Below are 11,991 nucleotides of genomic sequence, written 5' to 3'. Positions count from 1 at the left end.
ACCATGGAAACCGCCTGCTGAGGCTTCGCTGCTGCATTCGGCATCTCCTAATCAGCTACCATGTGAAATGCAAATTCAGACAGTCTGAAAATTAGTCAAGAAGAATAGAGGATGAGGATGCAGATATGTGAAATATTCATGCGCTTCATGGAAAAAGGAAGACAGCATGAATGACACAACAAAGAACGGCCCCTGACATTCTCGCTATCATTTTGCATTATTGTTCACACCCTACTGTATTTCTAGGCCTCCAGTTCTGAAGCTGGTTATATGAACTGCCATATTTAGAGTCTACAATAAATAATAATTAAAAATGGCCAAGGTAAAATGACTAATCAGCAAACCCACAAAAGAGGTACAGTGTATAAATTACACAATAGATCATTATTTCAGCCTTTGTAATGTCACCGCATTATCTTTTTAAGTCCAGTTTGTTTCATAAAAGGGGAAAAATTGTCACTTTAAATACAAAACAAAACACTGAGCAGTAATCTTTTATTAATAGTCCAATCACTGTCTTTGGATGCAAGAAAATTTAAGGTTCAGAATTACAACCCCTAGTCTATAAATGAAATTGTATAATGTTTTATGTTTATTAGAAGTATTTCAGTGCTTGTATTTATTTGCGTTTTCAAAGTAATCTTTAATTCATGTAGTCTGAATTCAATTAGAATTGGTTACTAATACCTGTTCTTTGGTTTACAGCTTCTATCAGTTAGCCCTGTTCTTCTCAAAGTGGGAAAGTATTTCAAAACTGGCATCTCAGAACATTAACAAGCAAGCATTTCTATTTTCTCATTCTGTTACACTAAGAATAGTATTTATTTTGTTTAGTTTCTTTTCATTTTAGACCTCATAAAAGCAAGTACTCCCCCTTAAATGCACTAATGACAGTAAGAACCGTTAGCTCTCTGCTTAAAACAAACACTGCTGCGACATGCAGGAGTATATTGTTCATATTCAATTATATTATGTCTCTAAATTATTATTATTGTTATATTATTTCTCTGAAATTTACTCTTAGTCTTGTCAAGAACCACTCCTTCTTGCAAAAGAACTGCTGTTCAATTGTACTGAACAGCACATCCCAGTTTTATAATGTAGACAAATGGGAACTGAACAATTCATTTTTACTACTGAGTTACATTACATCTGTTTTAATGCAGGCCCCTAGAGGAACAGGCCAGAGCACTAATTTACTGAGCAACATAAACTTGTATAGTTGTGCTTTTAGAAAAACACACTATAGATGTAAGACTCTATCCCATCCTGGCATGTGGAACATATCATTGTGCATTCTGGGAAAGCATTTTGTCATACTTGCAAGGAAGCTCAATGAAACTGAGAATCTAACAGTATGACGTTTCCATCATTAATACCCTCAAATATAGATCATGAGAGACTTGTTTTGACAGGAACATTTGAGTAAGTTCAACAAGCAAACACTTATAGGCATAATCTGCAAATAACATAAAATCACACAAGTTCATTTACTTCCCTGGAAGCGTGCCAGCTTACATAAACTGGGGATCCAGCCCATGAAAAGGAAAATTACTTACTTCCTCTGAATAGTGATCTGAAGGGAGAGGTGGGTAGTCACACTGTTCTATCTTCTTGCACAGGGAGTACAAGTTCATTTTATCACCATAAAAGGGACTCTGCAGTGCAGCCATCTGTTTAAGAAAATGTACAGTTTTCTTTTGCGTCTTTAAGTAAAGCTATTTTGTCACAAAATCTGTAATACTAACAAATCAAAAGTGATTCTTAGTGACTCTCAATGCTCTGCTTAGAAGGAGCTTTGCAGTGCTAATAACAGAAGTTCCAAAACTATTCTCGTAACCACTGTATGTACTTGTTCTATGTCATACAACCATAGCTGCCACAATCCTTACATTGCAATATCTGAATTGCACACCTTTAGGGTTGTATTAATAGACTATGAGGGGAAATTCAGTAATTTACAATATTGCTGAGTGTGGAGGGTCCTTGCACCACAAGGGAAGCCAAAAAAAATCCAAAACTGTACTTTTCCTCTGAAGACCTTTTGGAAGAAAACATGTAACTTATAGGAAAACATTATCTAACCTAAAGCAAGGCATTGTGTAGATAACATTAGATAATAGTAGCAGATTTTGTAACCTTCCACAGCTGTGACAATAGACTTCAATATAGTTGGGGGTTCTGAAAGCAAGAAAAAGCTATCATCTATACTTCCAGAATCTCAGACCCAAAAACTTCGTAATTCAGGATGTTATTCAAAAATACTTAAAAAAAAAAAATCCCCACACTTCCATCACAAGCACAGAACTGGCACCTATGTCTATAATCTACAATTACAATACAAAACCAAAAAAAATCTGTTGCAGAGCACTTATATAATTGATTAGCTTAAAACCAACATTAATAAATCTACCCTTTATTTCCAGACAATATTACAACTTCCCATTTAAGGCAGAAATAAATATAATGGCTAGCTGGATTAGAAACTTTAAAATTCATTTAAAATCTCTCCATTCTGTTCAAAGCCTATGAAGTCTTTTAACTGCAGCAGCACGAATGCTGCTCTGAGTGTGGAGCTGCCCCAAAGTCAGTCACCCTTTTCTACATGTGCTAATAAGTTTGATTTTGGAAGGACAATGTGTACATTCCCCAGACAGGCAGAGTGTGTGTGAAACACGCTAGTCCATGCTGTGCTACTCAGTGAGCTTCAGCAGGGACAGGACAAGCTGAAAATGGCTCTCATCTGTCTTGTGGTCTTCCAGATAGCAGCTTAACTCTTTCATGTCTAAGCATCAATATCACTGGGGGAAATGTATGAAAAAAATTACCAAAATACCCTTACATTTATTTTATGTATCATTAACTTGCTCTCAAATGGTTCAGTACTTTTTCATATTACCTTCAAGTAAGAATAAAAAATTTTCAAGCTCCCAAAACAAATATGATGCTACAGTTCCATCCTACACTCCTCCCAATCTGTATTGCTAAAATAATGTTAATTTTTGTATTTACGTGGCATTGTCTCTTACCTTAAAAAGAATGTTAAAAATGCAAGCTAAAGACCAAAAAAAGGAAAGAAGGAAAAAAAAAAAAAAAGAAAAATCAACTGCAGGGTCTGTATGCAGGCAGAAATTCTAAATAAATGCACAGATACTCATTTCCGTACTCTAGGTGTTCATTAAAAAGTACTTTTGTTTGAACGCTACCGAGTGTTAAAAAAATTCTGAATGTCCCCTAAGGAGTTAAAACAGGAATACTATATTTTCATGCATCTCCTGCTTTGACAGATGAAAAATGTCAACTGTCCTGTTTTTATTTTCAAGCTTTTGCACTATTCATCTGGTTCATTAGTGCATCTCGCTGCTGCCCCTGACAGCTGCTCGCCCTCTCCTCCCAGCAGCTGAATTTTTCAGGCTAATTTGATCCTCCACACTGAGACGATCGCTAGAATGATTGACTTGCTCCCTGACCTCCAGGGTCTGACTTTGCTGATTAGTATTCTGGGGGTGTCTGAGGGACGAAAGCCCACTGTCTGTCTTCAGGGCTGGTGGCAGCTCGCTCTCTCTCTTTTTTTTTTCCTTTCTTTTTTTTTTTTTTTTTTTTTTTTTTTTTTGAACTGTAAGCCACCAACCTACAACCCTGTAAGGATGCAATTGCTACGCTGAACAATAAAAGGAAATGTGTAAGACCTACTTTTCCATGTAAAGGTCCATGTAGCAAAAGCACAGCATCTTGATTTTAATTAGTAAAGTCTACTTTGTTGCATATCAATTAAAACTCCACTGGTAGTGTTTTTGAGGTTTCAGAAATACCTGGGGCTCTGAAAAATTCAGACTTTAAAACATGCTTCTGCAAAATCTTACTGGCCACACAGTTAGCATTGAATAGCAGACTGTAATATGCAGCAGAAATAATAATTTTTTAAAATAACATACATTACAGCAAGTTAGTTAAAACTTAAATTAAACCATAACTGAAGAGTTTAGAGGCAATTAAGCATTTACTGAGATGTGATCAACTTGCCACAGCTTTTCTCCAATTAAGCTGGAGACAATCCAGAGTACATATGAACACACATCACCATGAAATCAACATAATAAAATATGCTAAAATGCAGGCAATAGACAAATAACAGAAAGACACCCAGCACAGAACTGCACAGATGAACAAAATACCATTCATTAGTCCACCCAAATCTTAAAGAACATTAAGTAACCACTTTCAAATAATTAAGAAAAAATAGTAATAGTAAGAAAAATGCTGAGTGTGTATTTTGAATTTGCTATACCTGAAATTTCAAAATTACAGATCAACGCTCAAGATAAACTTCCAAAACAAAAAAACCCACCACAAACACCTGGTACGTTGCAGAATCAACTAAACGCACTTCTAAAAAAATTAGAAGCTACAGTTGAAGACAGTGCCACATTTTGTAGCTATATAATATATATATCAACAGCAAGGGTCCTAATAATTATTTTATTCTTGCAATAAGGAAAACAAACATTACTCCATATCAACTTAAATAGCATCCTGGTAAAACCTCTAAAATAAATCAAAGGAGAATGGTATTTCATGATGCTGAGGTGATCAGTGGAACTGAGGTATTTAGATATTTTGGAATTATCTACCACATCAAAGAAAAATGTAATATTCACATAGGTGCTTAATATACTCTACCAGCATTAACACAGCAAGCTTAAAAAAAAAATCTTTGGACAAGTACTACTGATTTATATTCAGCAATTTAATTTCACATAACATAAAAGAAAAACTAGCCTTAAACCATGGGGATTTTATATAATGGTAATTCAAAGGTTTTATTTGTTTGTTTCCAGATTTAAAAAATCCTCAAGCAAATCAATGAGGGGCAAAGAAAGTAATACTGAAAAATGCTCATCTACCTTTATGCTACCTTAGGGCTTGCACAAGTGTGTAAAGCAGAGCACTGAAATTCAAGGCAGCTGCCATGGTCAATATTGGGGAATCCCAATACAGGATTAAGTTTTAGCTCAGGGTTCAAACTTTCTAAATACTTGCTGTCACCTGGACTTCATACCTTGAATGATCCCCAGGATTTAGAAGCAATAGCTACACACAGATCTGCAACTGCAGCCTTGCAATATAGCTATTTGTCCTTTGAATATTCAAAGCAACATGTCAGTGATGGAAAGTAAGAAAATATTACTGGAGATGATTCACCTAGCAGTAACATCCAACCTTCACAGGCTGCCAATGTCTTCTATAAAGTCCTAAAATAAACAAGGAGGTGCTGATACTGCAGAGTAAGTGTTAAATGTGTTCTGCTGACCCACTGAGGCAGGTGGCTTGTAGGTAAACAAAAAGTGACTTGAGTTTATTGGTTTCTACCTGGAACATGACTGGGAAGACTTCACTGCCACTGCTGATGGAAGAATTTTTTTTTTCCCCAGCATCATTCAGCACAAGTGTTTATTCTTCTGATCAAGAAATGATACACAAAGAACTTGGAAGACTTACTTGTCTTAGAAGCCTACCTGTTCTTCACACTTTCATTTCCCTCACTTTCAATTTGCCCTGTCTCTTTATTTTCTCAGAATATAGTATTATTTAAAATTATGTGTCACTCACCAATCTTGACTGTAGCAATACAGAAACTAAACAATTGCAGTTTAACCACCCCAAGAGAAGAGGAGAAAAACTACATGTGCATGCAACAGAAGTTATTATCTTGAGAGTTCATCCAAGCTAGTAGCAATAAGTACAGTAAACCTTTTTTATCATTTTACTTCAAGAATTTATAAAAATAAGGAATTTGTATTAAAATAACTATACTGCAGTATTTAAAAGCATTACTTACATATTCAAGTCAGTCCTACTACTTCTCAATGCATTTATTAACAAAATCATATCATCAGCAAAGGCCATGAAAAAACCTAGAACAATTTTACATGTGCTTGCTATTATTCATTTATTAATCCTTCAGTCATGCCCAATCTTCAAGAAATTGCTGTAAAATCTTTGTAGCAAGCCCAGTCAAGGCAAGTTTCAAGTAAAACACAAATAAAAGTATTTCACATGCTGAAGTTATGTAAGGGTGAGGGGGGCAGGGGAAGGGGAAAGTACAAGAGTGTTATTAAGTTCACTGTATATATCACTATTACCTCATACAGCAGACAGCCTAGAGACCAGATGTCAGACTTGAAGTTGTAACCATTTTCATGTATTCTCTCTGGAGACATATAATAAGGTGTACCAACTGCAAAAAACACACAAGTATTTTTGAATGAAACTTTGTTGTTATGCAGTAGTAAATTAGTTTTCCTGGTTGAAGAATATTTTTCATCTTCTATTTCTCATTTTGCTACACGTAAAATTTCAACTGATACTTACGACACTTCAGTGTGACAGAAATACATGAATTAGGTATCTATTTCATCCAATGCAGCTTTATTTTCACTACTCATACCTCATTACCAGAACGATGCAGTTGTAGAATACTTCCAAATTTTGCTTTTAAGGAACCTCATTAAGTAATTTTTTTCTCTTGAAGAGAACCAAGGAACTACACACACATCCCTGCTACTTTTCCAAACTGTTATCACTGTAGCTAGGAACAACAGCTAGAAATTCTCTTCCATGGGCTGAATTTTTTGTTTTGCAAGTTGTCTGTTCTTCCTTTGAGAACAGATAAACCTGAAAAGGCTGCTTTTGAAACTAATAAACACAGCTTCTTTGAATAGTTGAAACCTGTGCCTGCTCCAGATTAATCCTGTCTAAGAGCTATGGGCTCTGGAAATGTCTGCTCTTGAAAAGCAGCATTTATTAGGACTGTCCCAGAGTAAATTTATACTGGATACCCTGGAACATCTCTCCCCTTGATTTTAATCAAGCTCTATCCATCTGTGTCACAATACTGAGAGATGTTTCAGCTCTAAAAAAGTGTCATTACAAAGAAGTATCTGAGTGCTGGGTTCATATATGACAGAACAATAAGAAAAAGAAGTTACGGAAAATAATGGCAGTGGCAATTTTAGTGCATCGTTCCTGAACTTTCTCCCTGTGTCCCCCAAAATGACTGCGTAACAGCAAAAAAAGTCACAGATTTATACAGATTTTTACTTCAATTTTGTTTGAATATTTTCTTAAGCACTGAATCCCAATGACGAAAACCAGCTGATTTCTGTCAATTCAAGCTGATTTTATTTTGAAACCAAACATCTTGCAACACCACCAGTGATTAAAATCAGCAATTTCTCATTTTTGTAATTTGTAGTATGAACCTCACACATTATTGTAAGACAAGGATCTGGTTTAACTTCTGCTCTTCTGAATAGAAGAGGCTAATTCAGAATTGATCTCTGCATGAATACTGGAAACTGAGATACAGTGAATATAGAAGTACTTAAAAGTTATTTAACCTGAATAATCAGGTTAAATAGCTTTAAGTAATCAGACAGATAATTTTACTCTAATAATTTCCCAAAGTTAAGGGTTTTGTTTTGAAAATGCGCCCTACCTCTAAGGAATGCTGCATGTCAAACTGTCATGAATTCTTAGGCAGTAAGGAGGAGGGAGAATTACTTTCGTACTTGAAAGGCACAGCTCAGATAGCAAAACCCAGAACCACCTAGGTCAGGTCAGGCCACTGCTGCTGGTAACCCAGAATTTCACCTGATCTGCTCCCTGGCAGACAACGTTGAAAACCCCTATAAACTGCTTCTGTAACAGATAGGCAAAGACAGAGGTCCCCATGTGGTATCCTCCAATGGATCTGGCCCCCTAAACATTTGGAGGAGATTTCCAGCTCTGGGAAAGCAGAGAGTGCCACAGCCCCTGCCCCTCAGCGCTGGGCTGAGCAATCAGTACAGCTCTGAACTGAGGCTGCACATGGTAACAGCTTTAAAGGAGAAAGGCTGGGGAAAGGCAACTCGAGAGTACTGTGAGAGACATTTTCTCTCATAGGATATTTGCATTCACCCACAACAGTTTTTCCTGTGAAACAATAGCCAAGCAGACAGGTAGACCACAAGACCAAAATAACTACCAAAATATTCAGAAGCAACTCTGTTTTTCAATGTATCAACATCAGTACTTTAATGGCACTTAATGACAGATATCTTAAGATTAGGAACTGCAATTAAACAACATTTGGAATGACACAGGTTTCATATTTTTATTACCCTTACTGTTTTATTTCCCTCTTGAATTTTTTTTTAACACCCCAAGGACTTGTGAGCTTGGACATCTCTGAAAAATTTCAGCTGCATTTTGCATCCCTTAATTAAAGCACTGGTTTAGTGTATTCTGATGCTTTGTTGGCAGAATTTATCTAACAAAAGTAAGTTTAACAGTAATGTAGTTGTTCACTGGCTACAGCAGCAGTGCCTCTGCTGCTCTGAGATATCACACAAGTGGCTTGCAGGGAGTAATGTGCCAGAAAGAGGCTTCACAGAATCCACAGGGGGCAGCTGAAAACACTGAGGTTTGAAGGTTCATAGTCTACCAAAAGCAAAGGTAATTTTAACCAGTAGCTCTGGGAAGCCTGCTGATACGTTAGGGGTCTGATATGACTGTGAAAGATTGATGATAGTGAAAAGCAAGAACAAATGTTACCATTTTACAGCGTTTAGCCTAGTGTAATACCTTCACTGCAATACAACCTGAGCCCCCGATGACCAACTAGTGAAAGGAATTGAAATTAGTTATATTACTCATGGAATCACACAAACAACCTGAAGATTCAGACATCATTATTACTTGTAAACTGTTTTTAACAGAACTTGACACTAAAGATTCATTATTCTGACATTCAGGAACTACTGAAAGCATTGCAATGATCCTTTATCGCTGTGAGCAATCTTGGGACATAGCTGTGCTGCTGGCAAGCAACTACCAGAGTGATTATATGCTGTATTTCCTTCCTGGATCTTTTGTTCTGGTAAGTGAAATACAGCATCCCACTAGTACAGAGATATGCAACTTCCTGGCTACCTTTACTCATCTGAAAACACAGAAGTGGGATAATACAAGAAAAAGAGCTAAATCATTGAGGTGCCTATGTTTTTAAGAACAAAATCGGGAACTTCAGCATTCTGCTCACTGCATTTGCAGATCTGTGATAACCTGCAAGTCTGAACAGTAAACTCCTTGAAAATGGCCAGGGTCAAATACAGCATCTCCTCAGAATCTGCTGCTGCTCTGGAGCTCCCTCCCTTTAGAGATGCTATAGATCCAGAAAGTATTGAGTCTTTATGAAAGCTTCCTGTTACTGGCAGAGGGAATGCACACAATGGAAATGGTGGTTAATACAGAGCAGGAAGCAGGAAGTATTTGAAGGATCAGAGGCAAATAATCCACTATGCAGAAAGGAGTTATGATACAAACAGTCCACCTTACTACCTGGGTAAACATGTAACTCACAATGCATCCAAGTTAAACAAGTGCATCAAGGAGTGGAATGAAATACAGTTCAATAGCTCTAATACAGTTACTAGCTCTAAAATAGTTACTAGCTCTAAAAGCTATCAAGCATTTTTAGGCTGGGAGAAAAACCTGCCTGGTAGATGTTAAATCTAAATTGACATTTCATGCATGAAATAACATAACTATCAGAGTTCAGGAAGGGAGCTAAAAAGGCCAAATTTAAGTAATCAAAAGACACAGTTTATGTATGACTCAGTGTCCATGAGATCACAGCAATTTCATAATACAGGGTTCAACACAATGTGCTTAACAAGATGAATGTGGATGCTGCAGACAGACCACATCACAAATAAGCAGCTTGGAGGTCCTTTCCAACCCTAATGATTCTATAATGTTCAGGGGTTTGTACTTATTTAACATAGCTATAGGAGATTTCTAAGTCAAGGGCTCATCTTTAGATATAGGACCCGAAATACTGCACTTATCCAAAGTGATTCTGCAACCTAGCCCACAATGTGCAAACAGCCCTTCTACAGAAGTCAATCTATAAATATCTTGTGTTATTTTGTAACAACACAATGACTTCTCTTCAGCTTTCAAACTACTGTAAGAGAGCTCATGTTTCTGTACATAAAATACAAGAGCTATTTTAACACAGCTTCTTTGATGACTGCAATGACTCAACTGCAGATTTCCCTGCCAGCCTTACCCAACCACTCTCAGATCCTGCACCTCAGTGTACAGTACCTAAGTGGAGTTTATTCTGTTCACAGAACGGTGCTGCAAACCACCACCTCAGCTCACACACTGCTGGGTTAGAGACCCATACATAAGAGGAGAGGAGAGGATTTGCACACATTTTCACAAGGTATTTTATTCTCCACAACCTACGTGAGTTTATAGTCAAACCCCTCACACAGTACAGTCTGTGCTGGGGATAGCAGTATCATGGAAATGACAGTTGTCAAAACACAGAAGACCAGAATTCCATGCAGATGATTCTCTGCATTCAAGCATTTTAAGAAGATTGCAGATCTGCTCCTTTGCCCTGCAAGGTATCCCCATGCTGGTGGCAGTGCCTGTCTGGACAGCACACTGTGCAGCCTTACAGCACAGCCACAGCACAGAACTCAAGGGATTCTTTTTATAACTGAAATATGGAAAGTTGGATTTATCTTTACGTCCCCTGAAGGGCTAACAAAAAAAAAAAAAAAAAATGCACATATCCATGAGCTGGCCTTAGAATTGCCATTTCACCAAGGAGAAAAAGGACTGGCATTCAGCCATTAAAACAACAACAGCAAGAAAACCCTAACAGTTCTAGGGAAAGGAATAAGAACCCTTTGTTGGATCATATTTTCTAATATAAAGTCTTCTGAAAATAAGAAATTTTGTCAAGTTTGTATCAAATCAACAATACCAAATGACTCTGTTTCCTTTGCACTTTTGTAAGAGGTTTTTCATTTCCAAAAAGATATAGACATGACAATACAAAATTCTACTTCTTGATAAAGCTGTATAGAAAGAGTTAAGAACATGAACAAACCCTGTCCAGTGCAGTTTTTTCATTTGTTTAAAATGGACGATCAGTAAATATTCTAATTAAATCAGTATTATTCATAATTAGCAGTTAGAAGCTGTAGCTAATTAAAATTTTAGTACATTTCTTTATCTCTGAAAGCCTGAATCTAGTTTGCTACTGAAATTTTTATAAAGCCTGTAAACAAGTATAAATTGCTACACATATGTTTGTAATTTACTAGGTTACATGCACCAAAGGTTTATGGAATCATAAAAAGATACAACTTTGAAAGAAATTTCAAGAAAATCAGCATCAGAAACTGCAGAAGAAATTAATTTAAGAAGTGGTCTCTGCTAGTGACATGATAAATCAGAAAGTCACTGTCTCCCCTGCAGCCTAAGTTAACAGCTGACACAAACCTTTTTTCTAGGCTGAATTCTGACATTAGGTCATAATTAAGGGGGAAATGGGAAAAGAGGAGATGGGAAAAAAGAAAATAAAAAATAACTCCTCTACCAAGACACAGCAACCAACATAAGAAACAAAGCTGCCATCCTCCCCTCCCTCTCTGGAGGACTCTTGGATCTGTAAAAGATGAGCTATAAAGGGCTCGGGGGTTTTACACTGTTTTTAACTCTGGCTAAGTCTTCAGCTTTCTTAAATTTCCAGCTCAGCCTTCACAACCATTCCCCTGCCATGAGCCAAAATAATCCAGGGTTGAGGCAGCCTGCTCCTCTTTAACTTCCTGACTTGTGCCTCAGAACACAAGTCTACTCTCCCGCCCTCACTGCTGACTTCTGCTTTATTCATGAGCTCCTCATCCTCACATTAGGGTTTACAGCTCCCTCCCACCCTCCTTCCATTTGCAGGCAGTAGCAGAATCCACCGACAAGAACCCAACGCAGCCTCTCCACAGCGCTACCAGAGATGGCCGCTGGCTGACAAGGGCAGCGTGGACAGCAGCACTTCAGGTGACACACTGCTCCCTGTGACAGTATCAGATGTTCAGTGACACATCTGACTGATCCTCAGCGTGGAACCCAAGCACATTTCCAGCCAGGGCT

The 11,991-nt window shown here is 37.4% G+C and overlaps 1 protein-coding gene across 3 annotated transcripts in view; it reads right to left on the bottom strand.

The window, feature by feature from the left end:
• The window catches only part of NEK7 (NIMA related kinase 7), a 57,839-nt gene that overhangs the window by 12,443 nt on the left and 33,405 nt on the right, over positions 1-11,991 (bottom strand). The window contains exons 7-9 of one of the 3 annotated variants that reach the window (XR_001860452.1): positions 6,144-6,238; positions 3,030-3,055; positions 1,560-1,673 (exon numbers count right to left, since the gene is read on the bottom strand). Coding sequence is in view for 2 of the 3 variants with exons in the window: in XM_008630213.2 (XP_008628435.1) it covers positions 1,560-1,673; positions 6,144-6,238 (209 nt within the window). In the remaining variant the exon portion in view is untranslated. The remainder of the gene's footprint in view (positions 1-1,559; positions 1,674-3,029; positions 3,056-6,143; positions 6,239-11,991) is intronic. The other 2 variants (XM_008630213.2, XM_017729720.1) reach the window with 2 other exon arrangements.

The sequence above is a fragment of the Corvus brachyrhynchos genome, unplaced genomic scaffold (assembly GCF_000691975.1).
Source record: "Corvus brachyrhynchos isolate BGI_N302 unplaced genomic scaffold, ASM69197v1 scaffold101, whole genome shotgun sequence".
Classification (NCBI taxonomy): domain Eukaryota; kingdom Metazoa; phylum Chordata; class Aves; order Passeriformes; family Corvidae; genus Corvus; species Corvus brachyrhynchos.
The sequence above is the reverse complement of the archived record's forward strand: the minus strand, read 5'-3'. Positions and strand labels throughout refer to the sequence as shown.